The sequence below is a fragment of the Triturus cristatus genome, chromosome 10 (genome assembly GCF_964204655.1).
Source record: "Triturus cristatus chromosome 10, aTriCri1.1, whole genome shotgun sequence".
Taxonomy (NCBI): domain Eukaryota; kingdom Metazoa; phylum Chordata; class Amphibia; order Caudata; family Salamandridae; genus Triturus; species Triturus cristatus.
Window position 1 is genome coordinate 137,212,639 of NC_140593.1, and position 26,857 is coordinate 137,239,495.

Here is a 26,857-nt window from a genome sequence, read left to right on the forward strand (position 1 = left end):
CAGAAAACAGTAGATTACTAAAGCTGTGGCTACCTGCTCTGGTAGCAGTGGATGAAAGCAGGCCTGCTGGCAGACAAGGCCAGGCAAGCTTGCAGGCCTAGGCCTCAAAATGGCCACCAGCCACATGGAGAGCCCCAACAACATCAGCAAGGCCACCCCAAAATACACACTTCCCCAACTCAATCCAATGCCATCCATGCCCTAAATGTGATTGAAAATGAAATATATTCAAAAAACAAAAGGAACAGTTGCTTCATCATGCACACACACACCCATGAGGCCATGCCCATGGCTAGCTCGGGCCTACTACTACAACCCACAAAATTAAAATAAATTAAAAAAAAAAAAAAGGAATGATGATAATTAATTATCAAAAATAAATTGTAGTTACACAACAACTGCAATGCCCACAATCAAACACAACAACCACTTACTTGTAAAATATCCTATTCCAAAAATCCTGAAATCCAATTGCAATGATGCAGCAGACAAAAAGAGAGATCTTTCCAGCTCCAAATCCAAAGGCAGAATGAGCAGGAGATGGACAAAGCACTGGGAGGAGCCTGCTGGACAGGAACAGGAAGTTGGAGAATCTGTGTCACTTCCTCCCTCTCTCCACTTTGTAAAAAAAAAATGAATCCTGGAGTCCTTGCACAAAAAAGGAAAGCCAAATGTGAATGTAAGGAGTTCTTTTCATCCAAAATCAGTATTTGCAGATGGTTTCATGCTGCTAGAGCCGATATTCCTCTCCAAATTGTAAATTTTACATTGTTGAGTTCTCCAGCTTCACATTACTTCCGCCGGCGTGTCGAAAACGATATGATCGCGTTCTCTTCTTTGTCCCTGTCGCGTTGGATATGACGTGTTCGCGGTCTCTTTCTCCTGTTCGCGTTCGATTTCATGTGCCCGCGTCCTCATTCTCTGGCTCGCGATGTAGAATGACATGTTCGAGATCTCAATCTTCTCATACTCGCGCGGTGCATGATCGCGAGAAGAAATACCTGATCGCGCGACAAATGACGTGATCGCGTGAAAAATGACTTGAATGCGGCCGCGAACTCTCGCGAGACAGCGCAAAATGGCTACCAAAATCCAACATCTCGTGGAGAACGCGACCGGGTCAAGAAAACTTGTCGGAGAACGCAGGGATTCAGGTAAGGCGATCGCGCGCGCGCGAGAATGTATTGTTTTACAGCGCGAGCAAGAAAAAAATTATCGCTAAGCTGCGGAATGCGGAAATTTTGACATTTTCGCGCTTTCCGCGGAACGCGAGAATGCCAAAATATCGCAACTTCCGCGAACGGAACGGAATTTTGGCCCAGGCCTAATAAAGGCACGCAACGAAGACCTGGAGGCTAGGTCACGGAAAAATAACGTCCGCATAACGGGCATTCCTGAGTCAACCAACATAACCAACATGGAAAAGTACGTAGAATGTCTCCTGAGGGATCTGTTTGACCCTGACCTGTCGCCGATGTTCCTGGTGGAGAGAGCGCATAGAACGCTAGGACCCAGACCTTCACCTGGTGCGCAACCTAGAACAATCCTAGCTCGCCTACTCAACTACAGGGACAGAGACACCATACTGAGACTAGCTCGAGAGAAAGGCGACCTGAGACATCAAGGAAACAACGTTTCATTCTATCCAGATTTCACCCAAGCCGTACAGGCAGCGTGGCAAGAATTCATGCTGGCAAATTAACTGTTCCAAAAAGGTGGCACAAGGTATGCAATGCTGTATCCTGCAAAGCTAAGAGTGCACACTGGAGGAAAACCTATGATTTTTACTGAAGCAAGTGCGGCAATAAAGTTTGCCAAGCAGATGGCAAGACAGCAACACGGCAGAGATCCTGAGGCTGCAAGATCTTCCGGCAGCCAATTGAGTGACAATGACTAAACATGGACTACTACATGAACTGTTGCTTGTTGGGGGGGGCGCTACCAGTATCGAACACCGACTGAAGCTCCAGGTTTGATTTGATTTAAAATATTAGATTGAGTAGTCTTAATGCTCGGCCACCCTGTCACCAAAAGGAGGGGGCAGTACGCCGGCAACTCCATGCCACTACGGGATGATTCCCATTGACCAAACATCATCCAGGTCAACACTTGCAATGAGGGGGAGGGGGGAGGGTCTGAGGAATGCACAACCTGTTTTGGGGGTTGGTGTGGGTGGGATGATGGGCAGGGGTAGTTCAAGTTATTTGTTGGCAAGTTCATTACAGCATAGATCTGTCAGACAGCTCTCTCAATCTGGAATATGCAGCATTCTGTATGAGCACAATAAGTCGAGTCGCAAGTATGAACTACAAGACAGGCTAAGAGCAGATACCAGGGTTCAGTTGTCCCAACACTGGGATCCCAGGGCACTTACAGCACCTAGCACCGCATCTCTCCATGTCTAAACTAACATGTACCACTTGGAACGTTAGTGGTCTCAATGACCACCGCAAGGAAACTAGTACAGGCATATCTAACTAGGCACATGTCAGATATATGTCTCCTACAGGAGACACACCTGAAGGATGATGCCCGAAGAAGATTGACCAACAATAGGTGGGGCGAAGTTCACACATCCAGCTTCTCAAACTATTCTTGTGGGGTGGCCATAATGATTAAGAAAGGTATACCATGGCAGACACACAAAACACTATATGATCCAGAGGCTAGATATATAGGGCCCGATTCACAGAACTAACTTAAGACAAAATCCTAAACTTACTACCATTTTGGTATTCACAGAAGGCACTTACTCATTTTGGTATTCACAGAAGGCACTTACTCATTTCGGTATTCACAGAAGTTAGGAGTCCTAACTTTAGGACTCCTAAATGCCTTCTGTGAATAGCGAAAGTCTTAAAATAAGGATTTTTCGCAGTTTAGTAGTAGTATAGTTAGGACTCCTAACTTTAGGACTCCTAAATGCCTTCTGTGAATACCGAAATTCTTAAAATTAGGATTTTTCTCAATTTAGTAGTCCTAAGTTTAGGACTCCTAACTTTAGGACTCCTAAATGCCTTCTGTGACTACCAAAAGTCTTAAAATTAGGATTTTTCTCAGTTTAGTAGTAGTATAGTTAGGACTCCTAACCTTAGGACTCCTAAATGCCTTCTGTGAATACCGAAATTCTTAAAATTAGGATTTTTCTCAATTTAGTAGTCCTAAATTTAGGACTCCTAACTTTAGGACTCCTAAATGCCTTCTGTGACTACCAAAAGTCTTAAAATTAGGATTTTTCTCAGTTTAGTAGTAGTAAAGTTAGGACTCCTAACTTTAGGACTCCTAAATGCCTTCTGTGAATACCGAAATTCTTAAAATTAGGATTTTTCTCAATTTAGTAGTCCTAAGTCTAAATTTAGGACTACTAAATTAAGAAAAATCCTAATTTTAAGACTTTCGGTATTCACAGAAGGCATTTAGGAGTCCTAAAGTTAGGAGTCCTAATTATACTACTACTAAACTGCGAAAAATCCTAATTTTAAGACTTTCGGTATTCACAGAAGACATTTAGGAGTCCTAAAGTTAGGACTCCTAACTTCTGTGAATACCGAAATGAGGAAGTGCCTTCTGTGAATACCAAAATGAGTAAGTGCCTTCTGTGAATACCAAAATGGTAGTAAGTTTAGGATTTTGTCTTAAGTTAGTTCTGTGAATCGGGCCCATAATACTGAAGGGATCGTTATACAATAGGCCGGTCATACTATACGGACCCAACACAGATTCAGTCACTGGGAACTGCGGCGCTATTGTGAGGAGGGGACTTCAATGCTGTGATGTTGCTCTCCGAAGATATGGAGGGAGTGTCCCGCTTGCACCACCCTAAGGCCATGGCAGTACTCAAGGGGATATTTTAACCCCTTCAGTGCCCATGACGAGCTGGACTCGTCATGGGCCGCGGTGGCGCTGTGCCCATGACGAGTCCAGCTCGTCATAGACCCCGCCCGCTAATACAACGGCCGGCACAGGGCGGGGAAAGGGGCGGGCACTGAAGGGGTTAAGATTATCATCTGGTAGACTCATGGCGTGCGCTACATTCTGCGCAGCGGGAGGGCACATGCATAACACAGCAGTATCAGGCATGATCCAGACTGGACTTCTGGCTCACAACCAAAGATCTACATGCATGGGTAGTAGAGGCAAAGCACCACGCACGCACCCTCTCAGACCACGCCCTGGTGACGCTGACTCCGGCTGTTCCAAATCCCTATATTCAGCCGTTCGCATGGCGGCTCCCGCCTAATACACTGTTGGATGCAGCTTTTAGGGAAACCCTTCAAACGCAGATCACAGATTATTTTGAGCAAAACACGGGGTCAGTTGATAATCTGGGGACCTTGTGGGAGGCGTTCAAGGTGATTATATGGGGACATTGTATAGCTGAACAATCAGGAGTACTTCGAGACATTCAAGGACGCTTACATCGCTTAAAAGCAGAGATACAAACACTAGAAGCACAGTATTATCACGCGCCTACCCCCACAACCCTAGCTGACATCAGAGCAAAGCTCACTGACTACCAAGAAGAGGCAGACAGGGAAACCAAATTTTTACACAAACATATACAGGCGCACTGTTATGGGGAAGGGGACCGACCGGGGAGGACACTGGCGAACATGCTCCGAAACCCTAGAGGTTCCACTTTCATAACTGAGCTCACCGCTCCGCATGGCTCCGTGGTGCACGCTCCGCCCGACATATTAGACACCAAGGTAGTTTTTTATGGGAAATTGTATACTTCCCGGTCTCACCCGCCAGCTCAGATTTTGAACGAATATTTTGACTCTGCGGAGTTATTATGGTTTGGCAGGGCTCACCGAGAATACATGGACTTCCCCTTTACTGTCAAAGACGTGCGACGCGCCATAGGCAGTCTGCCTACAGACAAGCCACCTGGAGCAGATGGCTTAATGGCAACATTTTATGAAGAATACTCCGACCTCCTGGCCCCGCTACTTTTAGCTGTCTATACCGAAGCCATGGAGTTGGGCATCATCATTACCATATTGAAGCCTGATGAAAACCCTGTAATGTCTGACTCTTATAGGCCACTTTTACTTATTAACCAAGACACAAAGATCTTCGTTAAGCTCCTAGCGACCCGACTCCAACCGCAGTTACTGCTGATAGTCCGACCGGACCAATCTGGTTTTATACCGGGGAGATCCACCTCTCACAACCTGAGAATCCTATTCATGCTCATACACTACCTTGCCCCCCATGTGCCTGCGGTGGCAGCGTTATTAGATGCCACTAAGGCATTTAACTCCTTGGAGTGGGGGGGTCTTATTCCCGCTCCTACATTGCCTTGGCATGAGCCCGCTATTCATTAAACAATACAGCTGCTCTATACCAGACCAACGGCGCGACTAAGGGTTAATCGTCTAGTCTCTGACCCGATATCCATTATTAAAAGCACACAACAAGGATGCCCTTTGTCGCCACTACTATTTGAGATAGAAACTGAGCCGCTGGTGGTCAGAATCAGGCAACACCACACAGATAAGGGTATTGGATTCACCACACGTGCATTCACTGTGTCAATGTACGCACACGATATCACCCTGTATATGGTGAACCCAAAAGACAATTTTGCACCTATGACACGCAAGGTGGTGCAGTTAGGGGGCTTGTCAGGAGTGGAGGTAAATTGGGGCAAATCTGTAATAATCCCGCTAACATCGGGGACGCAGCCCTTCGAAACGGAATACCCCATAGATTGGGCAAATGGGCCGACGCGATATCTGGGCGTATGGGTAAGTAACGACTTACAAGAAATCTGGACTTGCAATTATAGAAAAGTGACAGACTGGATAGAGGACAGGGTACGAAGGTGGAAGAATCTCCCTCTGTCTCTAAGAGGCCGCATAGCAGTGGCCAAAATGATCATCCTGCCTAAGTTGTCATATTTATTTGTAAATGTCCCTGTCCCCCTCACGGCACAATTTAAAAAAAAACTCCGTTCCTTAATGATAGAACTGATCTGGGCAGGAAGACAACCTAGGATAGCCTGGGAAATACTCACGCTGACGCAGGCGCAGGGCGGACTGGCAGCTCCGGACTTCGCCTTATACGCCTATTGCGTGCAAGCACAGTTCCTGCACTATTGGACACACCCCACCATCTTCCAGCCCCACGTTGAGATTGAACTGGACAGAGCTGCTCCCCTTCCGCTTCGGACTGCCATCTATAAACCCTTCAAGCGTCCACGCAGTGAGGTGGACCCTGGGGTGGCACTGAGGTGGGCATGGGGTGGGCTCTGCAAGCGTGCCAACCTAGCCATACTATATGCTCTCTTCATGCCCTCGGCAGACAACCCACTGCTCCCACCACCAATGGACCATAAAATGCGTGAGCGTGCCCAGCTACACACTATACTAACTGGCACGACTTATATCCTGGAGATAACCATCTTACACTACAGCAGATGTACGGGCCCACGCCTCCATCGGCCCTAGACACGCTGCTCTATTATCAGGTAAGAGCGGGCTGTAGACGCACCTTTGTGACATTTCCCAAGCCGCCCCCACAGCTCTCCACGCTAGAAAACATACTTACTGTAGAATCCGACTGCAAACTGATCACACTACTATATACTATCACACAACGAGATCACCCAATTACTGAGCCGTCATCTCGCACAGCGTGGGAAGCGGACCTGGGCGAGAGCCTTATGGAGGAGTTCCAGGCAACTGGAGCAGCTGACTCCAAATTATCTGCTTCGGTTAATACACTTTAAATACATACACTGACTATACAGGACCCCCATGCAATTACAAAAGATGGGACTGCGCACGGACGACAACTGTTGGAAATGTGGGACACCACAAGCATCATTCATACATTTATCATTGCAGTGCAGACATATAGCAGCTTTCTGGACTAGAATATTACACAACATTGGTATCATACCGGGTTAACCACTGACTTGCACACTACTGGTGGCGCTACTGGGTGTTATACCTCATATACCACCGAAGCTGCAGAAATTCCCTGCCATTTTACTACTGCTGGCTAAGAGACAGGTGGCAATGAATTGGGGGTCTTCTCACCACCCACGGCGCAGGACTGGGTTCGGGAGGTAACTTACTGCAAAACTCAGCTGACGGAGTACTGGGAGCAGATGCCGGTGCGCTCCCGCCCCAGGGACATATGGGACCCATTTGTAAACTGGCTGAGCTCAGCGGATATAGCTGAAACATAGACCAATAAAACCACAGGCCTTAGAGTCCCACATTGAACTGAGAAACAAGAACCGGCCGCATGGCCCGAATGTAAATGAGAATGAGATATCTGTGTTCTACCCCCTGTTTTCTACACTGTAATGCAACGCAAATAGGTCATGTAATTTATTGCTGTAGCATAACGAGCTCAAACAATGCGAATGAATACATGCTCATGTAACAGCAAATTAGTTGCTACCTCCTATACTGTACTATGACAGATCGACTTGTAACGCAGAACTGTGTAAGCAATGCCACTGTTTGTAACCTTTATGCAAAATGCCAATTAAAAACTAAAAACTAAAAACTAAAAAAACAATGCCCCTGGTGCGGATGTGGGCCACATTGTAATGTCTCTGGGCCGAGGTGTTCGGGGCTCAGAGGGGTGTTATCATCCACCGGCTGAGTGCATATCCTTGATCACCTGTGAGAGGTAAGTGAGATTAGTGTAAATTGGTGGTTCTGCATGCTGTGTTGGCAGACTTACAAGTTTTGTGGTGTGTGATTTCTGCGACTTTTGGATTTATGTTTGCCATGTATTGTTTCTGGCAAATGTGCAGGATCAATATGTATTACGTAGCCTCACAGTTGCTCCTCCCTCCACCCGAGCCTATTTACTTGTGTGCGCTGCGCGGTTGCATCACTTGCACTCCTACGGCACACCATTGTCATGCCTGTCTGTCATGTCCGCAAGCCTGACAACAACACTGTAATGTTGGCCATTGAAGGTGGGCGGCCACATGTGCGTAGGCCTGTGGTCAGAATATAGCGGACACAGAGACACACGCAGTAGTTATTTTGGTGGCCAGCCCGGGAGTGAGCCACGCTCAGAGCCCCGGCCTATTTATTCACACTCCTATGGTGGACTGGCATACTCTGGCCCAACCCACTACACTTACGCTTACAGGGGGGGTGACATAGCTACATGTCCAAGGTCTTCCCCACTGCCCCATTCTGAAATTGTGTGGATGGTTTGTCTACATGTCTGGCCCCTGTTACCACAGTTACTTATGTTGTCGTGTCTGGTAGGTGGGCATGTTGGTTGGCATGTTTATGTGATTTTGTTACGTGTGCATTCCCACAGTTGTGAGTTGTATGATTGTGGAGTTGAGGTGTGTGGTGTGTGGTGTGTTCCGTTGGTACTTACCAACGAGCAGTGCATTTCCATAGGTGCCATCATGAAAGCGCTGGTTGATGATGGACTGTCGGAAGATGTAGGAATCATGCACACTGCTTGGGAAGTTGGCGACGACATTGGTGAACAGTCCCCAATGGTCCACTATTGCCTGCACATTGATGGAATGCGTGTGCTTTCTATTGCGGTAATTGTGTGCAGTGTCGACAGGGGGCACAAGTAGGACATGTGTGCAGTCAATTGTCCCCAACACATGCGGGAAGCCAGCTATGGCGTAGAAGCCTTGCTTGGTCTCCAGCTGTTCCCGTGCAGTGTGGGGGAAGTGAAGGTGCTGAGGTATCAAGCTGATGATGGCATCCAAGACAGGTGTGAGGAACTTTGATAGGGCTGGCTGTGAGACTCCTCCGACTCTGGCAGTTGTTGGTTGCAAGGTACCAGAGGCCAACAAGTGCAGCACAGCAAGCAGCTTTGTCTGCAGAGGGATGTTGGTTGTCCGCTGTGTTGGTACCGTCAGCCTGTGGGCAATGTGGGTTAGGATGCAGAGGATGGTTGTCCTTAGAGCCTGTAGTGGGCAATGACATCCTCTGGCGTTGAGTCTTTGAGGCTGGTGCGTTTTCAGAAGATCCACTGTCTTGTTCTGCGCTGCCTCGGTGGTAGACCAGGGGGGGGGGGGGTCCTGGGAGTGGGGGTGGTCCTAGGGGTGTTGCGGCCCTCTTGGGTCTCCAAGCTGCATGATTAGTAGCTACATGGCATCTGTTGGTCTTCAGGTGTGGCTCTGGTCTGGGCTCCCTTTATTCTGCAGGTTTTCGTCCTACTTAAGACCAGAAAAAAGCAGGTCTTAGGTCCCGGCTGCTAACGTGCCTTATCGCCTGTTTTTGGACAGCATCCCCGATCTGGCTGGTCGTTGACAATATCGCAAAGTGGTGTTATTGTGAGTTTTTGCACGGGAACGCCTTCTCTGCATATGATCAGCGTTAGTTGTTGCTGTCAGCATTGGCGATGTTTTTAGCTGCAGCTATCGCAGGTAAACTGCTGATGTCGGCTGTTAGCGCAGGCTTGTGAATAGGGCGGAAAAGTGCCGCTAAATCGGCGATGAGTCCTTGAGAGTATGCCCCTTAGTTCCATCGGTAATGCACACAATAGTGCAAAATCCATCATATTAAAGTCCATTGTGTAAAATTTTTTATGGTTAAAACTACTATACTGTGATAGATACTGCTATAAGAGAAACTGCACGCATAGTATAACTAACCACTACTGTGCTGTGCAACGGTGTCTTGTGGAGTATTATACCATCAAATAATGTTCCTCAAAATATTTTGTCCATGCATTGATCAAAGATTAGTGTGGAACTGAATGCTGAGAGTGTTGTGACACTGTGTATCACGTTAATCTCAACATTTCCTTCTTTTTAAAAAAAATATAAAAGCATTTAGACTAGCATTAAAGATTATCATATTCCTGAGGTTATTTATTTATTTGTTTATTTATATTTGGGCCTGTTCATTTAATCGAATTAGGGTCACATAAAATGGTCAGTCTCTGTCTGAATAGCATGATCCTTCTATAAAATTCAGCAGTTGCTTTAATCCTATTAATACGCAGATGCACTCATAGATCCGCTCTTGACACTATCAATACACACTAGCAGCTCTTCTCTAAAATCCACAATGTATGCAAATCCAGACAATATCCAGTAGGCACTAATAACCCTGTTTTTGCCAATATCAAGACGTACTTAGAGCTCTCTTATTACTAAGAGCTTAAAAGGCACACGATTGATGGACGAAATGCAGAACAAATCAAAACATTCACCCTCAGTCAAGTGATCTGGGTAAAATCCATTATTAGTTTGCTCACCATGCCACCCCAGTTTAGACCTGGCCATATGCAAATCAGTCTTGACTCAGTGCCTCATGGGAACAGTCCAGCCTGAACTGCCAAGTCAGGTCCTCCTTAGACCGGAAACAAGCATCCTAGAACCGGTTTTAGCCAGGATAGATTGATCCCAGTGGCAGAGTGAGTCTGGGACCCCAGTCTGGTCATACCCGGCGCACTTAGGGCCTGGCAGTTAGCGCTGGACTGTTCCCATTGGGTGCAGGGTCAAGACTGATTTGCATATGGCTGGGTTCAAACTGGAATGGCATGGGGAGCAAAAAAACGATGGGTTTAGGCCCAGATCTCTGTATTAGGGTGAATGTATGACATTGTTCTGCATTCTGTCCAACACTCTGTTGATGCCCAGACTCACTCCATACTCTATTTTTGATCAAACAGACTTGCACAGAAGTCCGCTCATAATACACCCCAGGCTTACTCAGAACACTGCATTTTTAAGTGTTTCATACTGCACAAACCTAGTTCTAATGAGCAGGTAAAACAAGCCCATTTGCACCAAGAACATCCAAACCTAGAGGGCATTAGCGGTGGTGCAGGGTTCAGTTGTAACAGAATTACAGACACTAGGGGCTGTATCATCAACATTGCAAAATAGCATTTTTTTTTTTTAATATACATTAAAATGACTAATAAATACCGCTCAAGCTATTCTTATAGCTTTGGGTGGCAGGTATTAGTCATTTTAATGTATATTTAATTGTTAAAGTCTCGAGAGAAGGGATGAAATGCATTGGCTACGTTGGTGTGAATATCTTGCATATTGTCAATAAAGAATCTTTCAACACACAACAAGGCTGAACAACTTTGAATGAATTTGTGAAATATGGATGTAAATTACTTCAAATTTCAAAGTTACAATTGATTAATTTTGTTTTGACCAGAAAAGACAATATTTGGTAAAACAATAAATAGTGAGTGCTGATTTATTTGGTGTACACGTGTGTGGATTATATCCATTTATGGGGACCCAGGAGGCTATCTTCCCTTGATCTGAGCCCCACGCATTTGTAATATACCCTACAGCTTGATAGGTGCGGTATCTAGAGGCTAGGCCTCTTTTTGTAAATTGCTTGCTGTCTTACGAGTTGGTTGATGACGTTAAAGTGCCGGTGCCGACACCAGAAACTACAGGCTCAAATTAAGCACTGCCCTCCTGATTACCACATGGTCCATTGTTCCTGCACATAAAATTACTGTGTGCAAGAATATTAGGGTCAGTTTTACTAGTGGTATAAATGTATCCAATAAAAACATTGGGGGTTCCAGGGAACGTAGAGGGACTAGGCCCCCACATGATCCCTCCTCCAGTACAAGAGGAGCCTCTATCCCTCCCCCAGAAGCCCCTTCACTTGCCTCCACACCTTTGCATGAGCCCCCACCCCAAAGAAACCCACTGTCCCTTTCTGCTCACATTTCCACTGATCAGAGCAGTTAGTAAATGTAAGTGGAATAGTCCCCAAAACCAGGAAAAGCAGGTGTTTATCACCCTGGGAATTCCAGGCCTGCATGGTTATTCTTGATTTTGGGGACTGAACCTTGTAATTGTTTTTAACCCTCTGTAATAGTTAAGTCCGGCCTCAGAATCTCTCCACAGAGTTTGAGACCAATTCGTGATCAAAGCCGAAGCAGAGGCGCCAACCTGCTGTAATGTCCGTTCAAATTCTTCAGAAACGGATTTGAATAAACCACAAAGAAATGAGAAAAGGTGTTTGGAATCAAAGAAAGCAATTATCAAAAACTCAAATGTTAGATTTAACTCTGTCTAACAAAACCCCGCTTATACCACCTCAGGCCATGCAGACCTCGTAAATGCACCCATGTGGTAGTGTGAACTGTATAATCATTGACAGTCAATCAGTCAGAACTGGAAGAACCAGAGCTGACTCCTTCCAGGCAAGAAGCACTGGTGCCCAAGCGCCTGCTGCACAGGTTCCACGTGCCTCTAACAGAGGGAAACACCACGCTTGCCGCAAGTGCAAGTCTGTGGCAATACTATAGCACTGAATGGTAATGATATATCGAAGAGAGCAGTTAATCCATTTTCTATGGCAAGAACACAGCTGCAGTGGTTAATTTGTAAAAATAAAATAAGTGCCAGGGCTCTCGTCAGGAGGCAGCTTGCACCAGCCCATTTCTCCTGTTAGCCCCGCCTAGAACCGAACCAACTACTAACCATGAAAGTGGGAAGAGGATGTAGCGTAATGGCCAGAGCTGGGGAGCAAGGTTTGAGACTCGACGTCGGCTCAACATCCTGTGATTCTGGGCAAATCACTTAATCTCCCCATGCCTACCATAAATGAATATGTCCTCAACTGGTGCTCTTCAGAAAGTGCCAGTGTGATGATTAAGTGCTGGTGCTGAGCATCAGAAACCATCGGCCCAAATTAAGCACTGACTAGCTGTGTTTATGCTGCCATGAAGTGCACCTGCTTGTGGGTTTGAAGTTGTGTTAATTGCAACTGATGAAAATTAGATATTCACAAAAGTTTAGGAGGGGTTTAAGATACCATTAACACATTAAAACACACAGAGGTTAAAGGAGTCACCGAGAATCTCACAATGTACCTAAACCGGGAGTGTAATGTATTCATTTATTGTTTGATTAATTAAAATATTTCGGTCACTTAAAACTTAATAAAAGTAATAGTGATTTAATTTAAAGACCATGGGCCATATTATGTATCAAGGTGCCCTTTCCCTGTTTTCGCCTGGCACACCTTAAAACAGGTGCGCCGGGTGCAAACAGAGAAAGTGCACCCTATTACATAGAATGCACTGCCCCCAGGGGGTGCTTCACTATGCTGGCGGCAACCCGCCTGCACTTTGAAGGGGGATTAGAGATCCCCTTGCACCCTCCTGCAAGGGGATGTCTGGGGGGTCCATGCGGTCCCATATTCCCCCTTCAGAGGGCTGCCATCAGGGGGCACACTGAGAGTGTGCCATCTTTTAGGTGGTGCACTGTCAGTGCCCCTCCTGAGATTGTCTTTGCCTCTGCGCCTGCGCCTGTAATACGGCATGGGGCACGCTCCCATGCAAATGAGGGAACGCCCCCTGAAGATAGCGCTGGAGCTTTGAGTGCACCAGCGCTATCAGTATTACAGAAGAAGCCACACAAGTGTCTGCGGCCTCTTCTGTAATACCAAATGCCCCGGGGGTGCACAAAGTGGGCGCAAACGCCCATTGCGCACCCAGGGCACTTTCTATAATATGGCCTGCTACGTGAAAATACAATACAATGCTGCTATCAACAGATATCCAACATAACTATAAACAGGCAGTAACTCTTCTCCAGTGATTCAGCTGGGATTCAGACCCAGGTCAGTGGACACCAAAGCTGGCAGCTCATTCCCATAGGCCACATCTTTATTCTATCATGTATGTTCCATCTGAGATTTTAACCTAAGCCTGTTTTCATTATTTGGTGAGGAGGGTTGGATTTCCTAGGTTTATCATTCACACTGCGTAAATACTGTTCACAGTAGGCACATTTCTGAATTGCGCTGATGCTGAACATTATAGAGATGATATAATATATTCACCATTAACATATTTAGGCATACAAAAATGTGATGTCACTAAGTCAAATGATGTCACATAATGTCACTTCCTGTGATGCAGTTAGTGGTCAAATATCTGGTGGCCTGCCTCTCACCTCCTAAGCTGCTTTGAAAGGCTGAGAGGTATGGTTTGTACTTTTCAAAGCTCCTATATTTACAAAAGGTATCTTTGCCTTAATGTGAGATCAGAGATTCAGAACTGTAAGGCAAACATTTGAAAAAGGATTGTGTAAGAAGAAGCACTGGCACTAATTCGCAGTTTCCCCTCCCTGTAGTCTGGGCAGGGAAAACAGTGTCCCTTGTGTTTGCAGAAGAGAAACAAGCATTGACAATTGAAGCAAGGCACTGTTTTGGTGTTTGATGTTTTTACTTTCAGGGTTTCTTTATTTTACTTTGACTTAGTTCCAGCTAATTTCCTTAAATCTGTGAATGTACAAACATGCCCTCTGTCTCCAACAGGTGATAGTGATCTTCTCTGATGGACTGGACGAGGGTGTGGAAGAGCTTGAAAAAGAATCGGAACAACTCAGGAAGGAAGGTACAGTGCTGTGGCGCGACTCTAGTGCTGTGGTGTGACTCTAGTGCTATGTTGTGACTCTTGTGAAGAGTAGAGAAGATCTACTGACATTAAGTGTGCCAGTCTCCATGCACCTCTATAATCTATCTTCTGCCCTGAACTCAAGACATCCTAGGAACAGCCTCTTTAGCTCAGATCCTATCTGTACTTAAGCAAAAGACATGCATTGAGCAACAATTGTTTCCTCTGATTTTGCACACAAAAAAAGAATTTGTCCAATTTTGTTAAAAACAGAAAGTCATCATTATTTCTTTCTCTTACTATGCATCATCTGACCAATTCGTTTTAGGCTTTCTAAATACTTATAGGAGACGTGCTGTTGACCATGGCATTTTTGACTCAAAGATGTTGTACCTCTTGGATTTGAAAACATTGAAAGATGCTACAGGGATCACATGGGTAGCAAAGTCTTTCCACAGAATGATGGTTCTTTTTGTATATAAACCTATTCTAAATCTGTGTGTAATTGGACAGTCAGCCTCCCAGGCTTAAGACCTCATATAGAGTTTGGCAGACCGAGTACTCCATCACAAATGTGACATATTACCGTGCCTGCAAAACTCTTGGTCTGTCTACCTCATTTGAGACCCGTGAACCTTAAGTATTCTGTCAACAATGCCCCCCCCCCCCGAAATCCCACCCTCCTCCCCCTCTCATTGGGTCGGTTAATGGAATACTTCTTGGAGGGAGGAGTTTCACCGCCTGCCCTATTTAGCATTTACAGTGTAATGTCCGTGTCTTCCTGCTGTCACTGCCCGGAGAAACCTGGCATTGAGGGACCTTGCCATCCTGGTAGAAAGCTCCCAGAGTGTGGGGGTCAACTGCTTTTTGTTTTTTTTTAAATAAAGTCCCACTTTTGGTGGGCAGTTGTCAAAACCGACAGCAGCCGTCCGCAAAACTTTTAGTACACTGGCAGTCATCTATAAATTTGGTGGGTGGAGTACCGTAGAGATGGCAGAGGTAGTGTCCTAAATGGTTAAGGTGCTAAGATTGACCAGGGTCCCTCCTAAATCCTGGATGTTCTCACCCACCACTCGGTCTCTGTCTGTGGGAAACCTTATCTCCTTGATGAGTGTATTCTAACAATTCACATCTGTCTTTATTTTAGTAATGTGATTTTCAGTGTTCATATTGTTCTAGAACTGTTTACTGTTGTTTTTCATGTATCTTGAAGAAGCTGCTTCTAACTGCATGAGCATGTAACAAAATGTAAATTAATAAGTGAACAGATAAATAAAATTATTGATATTAGCGTGAAGGGAGCTTGGGTCAGGGCTTGTATGTGGGTGAAACAAATCCGCGAAATTTGCTTTTCATATCATATCCTGTTAAAGGAGGCTGAGGTATGTGCATCAGAACTCCAGGAAAAAAGATGAATTGTTGAATTGAAAACTTATATTGAGCAATTGGGCTTGTTCACTAATACAACAGCAGGTGATTGTCAGCGGTTAGGTATGAGTTACAGAAGCCCACTTTGAAAAGCAGTAGAGCTAGAGAAATACTTTGAAATAAATGCGGGCTGGTTGTCCTCACCAACTACCCTTTGGGAGGCCTTCAAAACAGTCATTTGGTAACAGGCCAAATCCTACCTCAGAGTGAGGATGAAAGATTAGGGAAGTGACATATAGAGAATTGAGGCCCGAATCATCACACTGGAAAAAGCTTCAAGTCCTCATATTGCAGTACCACTCCTAGACAACTTGGAATCACTAAATTTACACTGAAGCAAAAAGAGCTCAACATGGCACATTTCTTTCATAAACATAGAAGCCAAATTCTTGCAACCAGATTAGCTAAGGTGCTTCACACCATTGTCCATAAGTGACCAAAATAGCTTTGTGCCTGGTAGAAATGCATGTCACTGCCTGAGGCACCATCAGGTGGTGCAGATAAGGGCCGATGATAATCTGGGGCTCAAAGACATTGGTATAAGTGGACTCCGAACAGACGTTTGATACTGTACCCTGGACTTTATGCTCCACGCTCTACAAAGTATGAGGTTTGACCCTCACTTATTCGAATATAAGGACTGTCGGCGCAGGTCAGAATTAAAGGAATCCTCTTCCCGTTTCTCTATTGAACGAGACACCGACCAGGTCTGCCGTTTTCTCCCCTCTTATTTTTCCTAGGAATCGAGCTCCTCAGAGTTGATAAGGAGAAACACTCAGGTGACAGGGTTTTGATGGAAGAGAGGCCACGAGGACATGGTGTCATTGCACACTAACTTTATGTTATTGTCTGTTCAGCAACCTGAGAATACCTTTCCAAGACAAATCCAAATCGAATGGGTATATGGCAAAGGCTCAGACTCAAGGTAAATGTGTACATTTGGGCAAATCAACATATGTCTATATAAAGGATGACCATCTTATGTGCCTGCCACGAACCCAGCTGTGTGTAGCAGGTGGCCACTTCAGAAACCTAGTTATAAATGTTGCGGAAAGGCCACAAAAGTATTGGGACTGAAATATTACCCCACTGTTTAATTGTAAAGAAGGAAGGTATAGTTCCAAAAAACAAATATCTAATAGATTCTGAAAGAGGACACTTCAGGTGTCAGAACAAAAAGCTATTTCGACTGTAAATTCAAATTATCTGGTTCTACAATTGTAAAACCAGGTAGATTTTCATCTAGGTAAATCAGTAGGTGAGGGGAATGGGCGGTTTTAGTTTTAATATGGTCCAACATTGCTTTTTGTAAGCATTCTTTTTGAGGCACCTTTTCCACCCTGGAAGCAGTCAGGACTATGTGATTGTCAAGATTGATAGAAATCCTTTTCTAAGGTGGAAACACTTGACAATTGGTGATGTGCGTTTCTGCAAATACACTGTTCCCATTCATAAGCTGTGCAGCAGATATGTAAATGCATTCTGCCAACTTGTCTCCTGCATATTTGAAGGGGTTGACAAGAGTTGGGGTCTACCCCTGGGCCCAGCAGTTAAAACCACTTAAGGAAGAATATGAAGCAGGTTAAATGGTGCACAATTTTCTTAGTGGTGTTAGTGAGTCAGCTTTGACCGTCTGATAGTTTGAGAAGAGGCAAAGGGGTCAGATGCATGATGGGGGCCATTATTTACTTTTTAGTTCAATATAATTCACATTTCTTAAATTATTTTGTTTCAATAGGGTTAAGTGCATTGTTCACCGTCGTTCTGGAAGGCGCTAGTGGAATCCACGATATTTCGCTTATCGAGTTCGGAAGAGGGTTTGAATACCAATCTCAGTTAACTATAGGGATGCAGGATATTGGCAGAAGATTGTTCAAAGCGCTGGTAAGTTGTAAGTATATCTTGAGGGTAGCCATGGAAACTTAACTCATCATCTTAAAGTACTCAATGTTTGACTATTGCCCTGGTTTGCTTACAGGACAGGTAAGTGCCTGGTCTCAGAGTACACAATGTGTCACTATCACCTGGTTTCCTTTCAGAGACAGTACGGTGTAGTTGTACAGTGATGATTAACATTCAAACATAATTATTTGTCTCAGATTGTGCAATGTGTGATCATTGCCCTAGATCACTTCCAGAGTTGTAATTACATTTTGAAGGTGGGCATGAAAACATGACTCGCTGTGTGTGTGTGTGTGTGCATGTGGGTGTGTGTGTGTATATATATTATATATATATATATATATATATATATATATATATATATATATATATATATATATATATATAAATTCACTGAAAAAAACAAAGGTTTCAAGGACGTTTTAAGAGGCCTTTGTCAAGTTACCAGAGTGTTGACAGGAAGACGTTTAAATCATGATACATCATAGTAGACATGGGTGAGTTACTCTTTGTGCGTAATTCATTGATAACGAAAAAAGCATGATTTTCATCCTCATAATTACAAATAATAATAGAAAATGCTTTACCAGGAATGGCATAATCACCATCTTTTTTTAAATTTTTTTATTATTGTAAATTCAAAACCTTGCTGAGTACACATAGCAATGTCCAGTAAGATGGCATATACATTATGGGTTATTTCCACAGGTAATACAATGTGCATAGTTGCCCCATTCCATAACTTAACATTTATGAGTGTCTGGGTTCCCGATCCCTGGCGTGTAAGTGGTTTCTTAATGGTTCGTTTGGGTTAATCGCTTAGGTCTGAGTCTGATTCCTCCATAGGGGGGGCACAAATGTTGCCACGGTACAAATTCCACTTGCCCCACACCCTCTCCCATTTTTGGGGACACCCTCTGTGCATAAAGACTGCTTTTTATGCCACCATCGCCCTATCTAGGTCTTGACACCATCGCTGATGTTTGGGGATAGTGTCTGTGCCCCAGTGCTGCGCAATATTGCATTTAGCTAGTGTAATCCCAAGGGTCGCCCAGGCCTGTGCTGCATGGTTGAGGTCTGTGGGCTCCCAAAAATTGAGCAGGCACCTCCGTGGCTCAGGTGGAGCCTCGGAACCACAAACACGCGTAATTGTCTCCATAACTACCTCCCAGTAGCGTGTTATGTTGGGACAGCCCCATAGTGTGTGGTAAAATGTGCCCACAGGCCATAGTCACAATCCTAAAATTTCTGGCATTGAACCTTGCCCCGAACCTGAAGAGATTATATGAATGCATATCATACGTCATAACAATTCATAGATATAGAAGAGTTATTCCTGCATTATAAAAATTCATTTGATCGCTTGTGCGCACAGAATTTCGACTTTATATCTGCAAGGGTCAGAGATAAAATCACGCCATTGTTACCATTTTAAATTTTGAAAGTAAAAATATAAATAAAAAATAAAAAATAGAATGAATTAAATACGAATACTAAATTGAATTTTACATTTGACACCGGAATTATCATTCCTGAATTCATTGTATTTTACATAAATATGAAATGTGGAACAACAAGTAACACTTCCCATGTGTAGCATAAATACATTTCAGCCCTGATTGACACACTCTGGAAAAATACAATGCCAAGTCGCATTAATTTGCAAATGAGAGTAAATCAGTGATAAATATTAATTCAGGTAAAGAAAAGATTGTACAGGTACTTGCTTGATAAACACCCTGTTTGGATAACTTCCTAAACACGCAGCTTGCTGATCATATACATATTGGAGGATATATATCATGAATGGATACTAGAGCCCTCTATGGGACATAGCAGAGAAACCTTGATAATGACCTCCTATTCAAGGGCCAATGCCCAATTGTATGCACTCAGATACACATCATAGACAGCAAGTCAAGATGTTCACAGAGATAAAGATACAACCAAGGACAAATGTCCACATATAGAACCGTACCCAAAATCAAATCATGACCAATGTGAATGTGCACCCAATGTAAAATGTATATGTCACGGAGAAAACAACACCCACTACCAAAGAATAAATAAAAGGAGACTTAGTAAAGAATAATAAATAGAAAGTATTTGTAGAATGATAAAATGGACGATAGTCCTGAATATGGTTACAGCAGAGTTACGGATAGATATTGGCCAGGCATCAGAGACCAATATGGGTATTCAATTCTTCCTCCCTATTAAGGCCATAAGGCATCCTGGTGTTTAGATCGATAATGTATCTTGATTCAAGAACTCGTAGCTGTTTCTCTCTGTCCCCACCACATATGTGTTTCATTATCCTGTCAATACCACAAAAAGTGAACAGTTTGTTGTTGCTATTGTGTGAGTTGTAGAAATGCTGTGCTAGCAGATAACTGAAATCCATGTTGGTTATGGACCTTTGGTGCTCTAGGATGCGTTTCTTGAGCGGATGTTTTGTGCTCCCTATATATCGCATACCACACGGACATTACAAACATGTATATTACGTATTCAGTGGTGCATGTGATGAATTTTCTAATAGTTTTGTCCCTGCCATCATATGTTTTATAAGTTTGACAGCTAATGGTGTGTCTGCAGGCTTTACATGAGTTACATTTATGAAAGACCCCTTCACATGTAGCCAAGTTTCAGTTGGTTGAGTCTGTTAATAACTTCGAACCAACTTGTCCTTGACATTGGTCGTGTGTAAGTTATTAATGGTGCTTCTCCCACTTTGTTGCCAATCACTGGGTCTGTTCTGATGAGGCCCCAGTGTCTTTTCATCATGGCTCTGAGGCTGCCAGATTTCACATTATACGTAGTAATCATACGTGGGCTGCTGGTGGACATGTCTTTTTTAGATGGTGTGTCTTTGTTGCCAAAAAGGACCTGAATTTGTTTCACTCACCCATACTGGCACTCCCATAGCCACTTACTTTAGTATATATGTTTAACACTCAGTAACCTTTAGAAACCACTCCCAATCACTCAAATGACAGTGATGTCACTGACCATGTTATGAGTGATGAAATATGTGAGGTCATAAGCAGTGCATTGCAGGGGCGTAAGTTATAGTTAGCTCCATAAACAAAAGTTCAGCACTCACAGGGGGTATGCTCACCAATTTGTTATTGGTTTGGAAATACGCTAAGACATGTTTCGGCAATCTGCCTCCGTCAATGTCGGCAAAAGCGCCATTATTGCTCTCTTTTGTACATCAGTTTCTGTCAGATGGACTTTGGGCTAGATTTAGAGTTTAGAATGTAGCAGATGCAAAACATCCGCCAAAAGTTCAGGGAATGGTCCATCCACCATTTTTACAGTGTATTTGGCCTCTGTGCTCCCTTAAAATATGGCAGAAGGGACATCCATCGATGTTTGACAGATGCTCCACATTAGCCAGGCTCTTAATCTCAAGTCTGTTGAGCATCCACATAGGAACTCATGCCAAAATCAATTTTCAAAATGTATTTACAAATATTTTCTAAAACATCATCAAACTAAAGGTTATAGTAGATATAAAGGCCCACACTCACATAACACAGTTCACACATTCTCACACACATTAAAAACGAGTTCCTGTTTACAAAGGTATAATAAAGCCTCCCCAAGGTTGACTTTGGTATGGTCCAAGGTGGCCATAATAAACAGGTACACCTAATAATTGTCGTTGTTGGAGGTATTTGATGATATATTTTGTGCCCATGCTCTTACGATTGTGAATTTGTCTGTGTACCACTGTGACTGAGTCTTGTCTCTATTTCTCCAGTCCCAAGTCGCTGAAAAGACTTGCTGCTGCACTCTGTGTAAGTGCATTGGTGACAAAGGTACGGTCGGGGCCTATGGGAAAGCAGGACAGAAGGTGAGAGCAAGTCGGTGTAGAAACTTCTTTCAACCTTCAATATAATGTTGATTTGGATAACGTAGGGGACATAATCTAAAAAAATCCCAAGGCACCATATGAAAAATAATAAAACAACATAATTAGGTAATGAGCTCAGATTACGTTGGAGAGACCACAGAACTGTTGACCTGTTATGAGATACCCTGGGGACCTGGGGCTAAAAACAGCAGTACTACCTGATATTGTTAAAATATTTAAATAGAATATTTGTTGTTTCATTTCTTTCTTTCTTTCTTTCTTTTATCTCTCCAGAAGTTTCATGAAGGGTTTTTTCTAATGCCCAATGGTAGAATAAATGGACCATCATGCAGTCAACCTAAAGCAGCTCTCTAAGTGCTGCAGATATTTCCATAGTTCGGATAGGATCTTACCACATTGTGAATTATAAAAATCTATGTGACGATAGTGATGCGAAAAAAATAAAAAAACACAAACTAAACAATGACGTAATAATATTTACTAGTCAGCAGAAGTGCAGTAGAACTCAAAAAACAGTATTTTTCAAAGTATATCTTTTTGATCATACTGCCGCTTTAGCACTAGAATGGTATTCTTCGTTTGAATTGATTAAGCAATCATTTTCATAAAGTACTTTTAAGAGTTTTTCCCATACCATAATTGGAACAAAATAAAGCATGTACATAGAAATGGAATGGAACTGAGAAACAGTAGCAGGAATCTGAAAAACCGAGAAACAGTAGTAAAGTCTACATTTCAGTGTTCATCAGGACAGAAGAAGTGTAGGAAAATTGTACATTGGAAGCCAGCATAGCAAAGCCTTGCATGGGAGAAAGGAGAAAGCAACAATGCTAGATTGGCAGTTTCTCCATTTGAAATAAATTTCACAAATTTTGTGAAAATCTGGTATTCCTTCCACCTTCCTAAAACAACGTTGGATACCATAGGCAAAAAAGTGATTTGCAAATATTCAACCCAACAGCTGTCACAAGTCATTGCTGAAAGCAGCATAGAATTAAAACCTGATGTAATTCACCCAAGTGTTTCATTATTTTCATCCATTTTACTGCGATCTAAGCAAGAACCACCCTAATATATCAAAATGATGGTTGGTCCCTTGAAGTACATTCGTGGTGGAAATAGCAAAGCTTCTAGATACATCAAGAAGTATACAGAATGTCTTGGCATTGTTTTTAGGTCTGGCCTTTGAGACAGCTCTAGATTTCTCACCAGACTATTGTGTTTAAAAAAAAATAAAGACATAATATACATACATAGAGGGGCTTTTATTTAACGGTATTCTACCATTGGTCCATTAATCTGTCATTTACATTTTTCTTTTGCCCACGAAAGCATAAAGAGTGGGGCTACGGGTCAGCCATTTTACCTATTGGCTCCCTTCACTTTGTGTGACCGTACAAAGCTAGTGCAAAGTGTTCACTACTGCCAAAAAATATGCCCCTTTCTCATCTGTGATAGAGCTTGTTCAAGGTGTGTTATTTATGTATTTTTTTTTTCATATTAAATATTGGCTGGCTACTTTGTCTTCACTTCAGAGGCGAAATTAGATGAGGATATATCTTCTGTCTGCTTTTTTGACTTGCTGTGATAGGTTTAAGTGACATTGTAACATTGTAGTAGTCTCGAATTTGAGTGCTTGTTTATGTGAATTATTCTTGTACCCATCAGAAACAAAAATACTAAAAAGAAAAAAAAGAAAAAATGCATGGAGCTGCTGGAACTCTTTTTATTTATAAACTATCACTAGTAAACAGCCACATCACTGGATATTTTTCAAATGTTATATTTTCATTACAAGAATATGGCAGCCTTATTTAGTTGGTGGCGTAATATCTCTTTTTAAAATTTTATTTTTGTGGCATATGCTTGCCATAAAAAAATATTTAAACAATATGACCTTTCGCACCAGCCTTAAAGCCAGACCTATTGATTTTGCCAATGTCTATTTTAGGTCATGATAATGAGGGTATCAATACAATTAGCTAACTGCAGGAAAGTTATAGCCACTGCTCCAGTTCAGTGTGGCAGAAACATTCATTTTCAACCATGTTTTTTCAGGGGCGCATAGGTTTGAAGGGCCTCCCTGGGCACGCTGGAGAAGAAGGAGCATCGGTAAGTCAGCCACATTTTATTTCTTAGTTGACCAAATGTACGAGCTGAATCATTGTTCATAATCCTCGACAAGTAATTTATTCAAATCTCAGTTTAAGTCATATTTCATGTGATGCACCCTTGTATCGCATCGTTGTGTAATGACATGGGGGCAGCAAGTAATTGACGCACAGATAATGTATTATGTTTGTTATTTAACCTTTATGTAAGCCATTGACTTAGGTAAGCTTGCCTCCATTTTATGAACTGTTTTCAACGTCTGAAACAGGAAATGACATCAGAAGAGGACAGGAAGTCCAGTATTCATATCTATTACAGTAGCAAATGTACAAGATACACTGGTAGCTAAACACGTCTCCCAAGGAGCACTACACGCCATATCCGATCTCCATTACAGCTACAACCAATTTGAGGCTGTGACAACACAGACTCGTATGTAGTCCAAAGTATACTTTACAATAGTCACCATTACTTCATATTGGATGAGCTTGATTCAGTAGGGCGAGACTAGTCATCTTGAATATTCACAAACTCAGGCAGTTCAGAAATCACTACTGATATCTGGAATCCTGATTGGCTAATCAGGCACGGGTAAGAAGATGTGGCTAGAGGAGACACTGAGTTCACTTGCAGCTGAGGAGACTAGACCGTCAGAAGAGTTTGAGGAAACCCTTAGGCACAGGCGAGATAAAATCTAATGGGTCCCATCAGCATCTGTTTTTCACGATTAAGGCCCACTTTTATAAATGGACACTGATCTTTTGTGGTGGTCAAGACTTCCAAAAGAAGACAGTGCAAGTTATTATCTCTTCCCAGTTGTCCTAGGATTAGTTGTGCACAAGAAGGCCTCTAACGTCGCTCTGCATCATTCATTATCTTGGGTGAAGGCCTGAGTGTCTTCCCAGCCGCAGACATACATTTAAGTATTGTCCAGGGGTAATTGACTGACTAATGACAAAATTGTTTGAATGCAAAAGGAGACCATTGACAGACCAGGCCACACAATAGCCTCCTAAAGGGTTGTATGGCACAACAACGCATTCCTAAACCACGCATGCCTTAACCACGTGGTCTTTACAATGACCGCATCTTTACCACGCATGCCTTTACAACGAATTTCGGGCCAGCCAAACAGTCATGCGCTCTTTGCATGTTCTACACCCAGACTGCGTTACAACCTGGGTGGAGAACATGCCCAGGCTCCCATTCCCTGTCTGATCACTGAACCAGGGCGCTCAGACCATTCACAACACTGCATTGCAGCATTGTGATTGGCTTTGGGGAGCCTGAGTGATTCCTGCTTCCTACTTGCCAGGAAGAGGACGGAGCGGACGGAAGAGAGAAGGCGGCCTGCCAAGTGTTCTTATTTTTTTTGTCTTTTAAACCCCCTTACCCTATCCTACCATTTCCTCCTCCCAGCCTCACTGATGCTTCACAGGAGCAGCCGCTACTGGTTTGCATTCCGCCTGACACTGTCACTGTGCAGGTGTTTTGAATCTTGTCTGCAGTGTGGTGAGAACGGTGTATATGTCAGAAAGGAGGCACTTATCGGACGAGCGGATGAGGACCAATTACTCAAGTGTTCTACTAGTATAAGGAGAAACTAGAGGCTGGGACAAAGCCCATAAAGCCATCAGTATTGAATAGGTCACCTATCCTTTTACAGTTTCCTGCCACACAGTAGACGTTGAGCCATGGAGTACGGGGGAATCCAGATTCCCTATAATCGGTGTCTGAGGTGATACGGGGTGGATAATCCTCGCTGACATTGAATCCTATCCCAAGCTCGATGGGAGCTCGGAGCACCAGTGAGATATACACTCCGACTGGAAGGTGCGGTTTCAGTAGCCATGGGACCTTCCAGGTATGAATGCCTACCATCACTTGATCAATGAAGTGCCAATGCATTTCAGTGCTAGGCCGGGACCACTCTACCATATAACGCAGCTGTGCCGCTTGATAATAGCACATTAGATTGGGAACCCCATGTCCTCCAGCCAACTGGGGTAGAAATGCCCGTGTCCTTGCCATTCACACCTTCCTATCATCCCAGAAGAATTCTCAAATAAGACGCTGTAATCTCCCTGGCATCTATTGGTGAGGTTGGAGTGGCAGAGTCTGCAAGACATACAACATTTTCAGTAAGAATGTCAGCCAAGTGAGACCGTAACCTTTCCATTTGGACATGGCTGAGCGGGTGGTCTTCAGGAGTGTTGCATATTTATGTTCTGAAGTTTTGCCAGGAGTAGGATGTATCTGCAGGCCCAGGTATCCCACCCCACTGTAGGACCCAAGTGAATGGGAATCTGATCCCGAGCTGACCTCTAGCAACCTTTGGAATGGTGAGGTTCAAAATAGAGGACCTTTGGAAGTTGGCTTTGAACCAAAAGTTCCTCCAAAGGTCACCAGTTCTCCTATCACCACAGACAGTGAATCGTGAGGGTTCGACAAAATTAGTAAGACATCGTCAGCAAAGACTGCGATTTGGTTTTCCCTGCCCCGCCCATGGCTATACCTGTAATGTGCATGTTATTTCGTATCCGTTCGGCAAAGGGCTCCAATTATATAGGGCAAATAGTAGAGGTGACAGGGAGCAGCCCTGATGAGTGCCTCAAGCGATAGGAAAGAGCTGAGACAAGAGTCCGTTAACCCTCACCATTGGCTTAGGGGAAGCATAGCTACACTGGATTCATCGACAGAACTGTGGACCAAGGCCAAACCGTGCCAACACCGCATGGAGATATGGCCAGTGGACCCGATTAAATCCCATCTCTGCATCGATAGAGAGGAGAATGGTTGGTGTGCAGGTGTGCTGCATCTTACCCAGAAGGTGGCAGATATGTTTGTATTGTCGCTGCAGCCCCTCTTGGGTGTAAATCCTGTCTGATCAGGGTCCACAACGCCTTGCATTTAGGGAGCCAATCTGTTTAGCCATAACGCCAATGTCTTGTGCTTATCCTTGGAAACTAACTGGGCAGCCTGCTCTATGGGTGCGAATGAGTATGATATCTTGGTCCGCAAGTTCTGGGTCCACAAAGCAATAAAGATGAGTGGCGTAGTCCTCCAATTTCCCCGGTACTGCCTGTAAGGGAACACCTGTGATGCGTACATTGGAGTTCTGAGATCGAATTTCGAGGTCCTCAAGTTGATAGTGCAGCTCCATGTTCTTGTCTCGTAGTTCAA

The 26,857-nt window shown here is 43.7% G+C and overlaps 1 protein-coding gene across 1 annotated transcript in view; it reads left to right on the plus strand.

Moving 5' to 3' along the window:
• LOC146789040 (collagen alpha-6(VI) chain-like) overlaps nucleotides 1–26,857 on the plus strand; it is a 748,331-nt gene that overhangs the window by 483,486 nt on the left and 237,988 nt on the right. Inside the window, exons 11-14 of the mRNA XM_085631021.1 lie at nucleotides 14,271–14,349; nucleotides 17,516–17,661; nucleotides 21,449–21,541; nucleotides 23,621–23,674. Coding sequence (XP_085487147.1) covers nucleotides 14,271–14,349; nucleotides 17,516–17,661; nucleotides 21,449–21,541; nucleotides 23,621–23,674 — 372 coding nt within the window. The remainder of the gene's footprint in view (nucleotides 1–14,270; nucleotides 14,350–17,515; nucleotides 17,662–21,448; nucleotides 21,542–23,620; nucleotides 23,675–26,857) is intronic.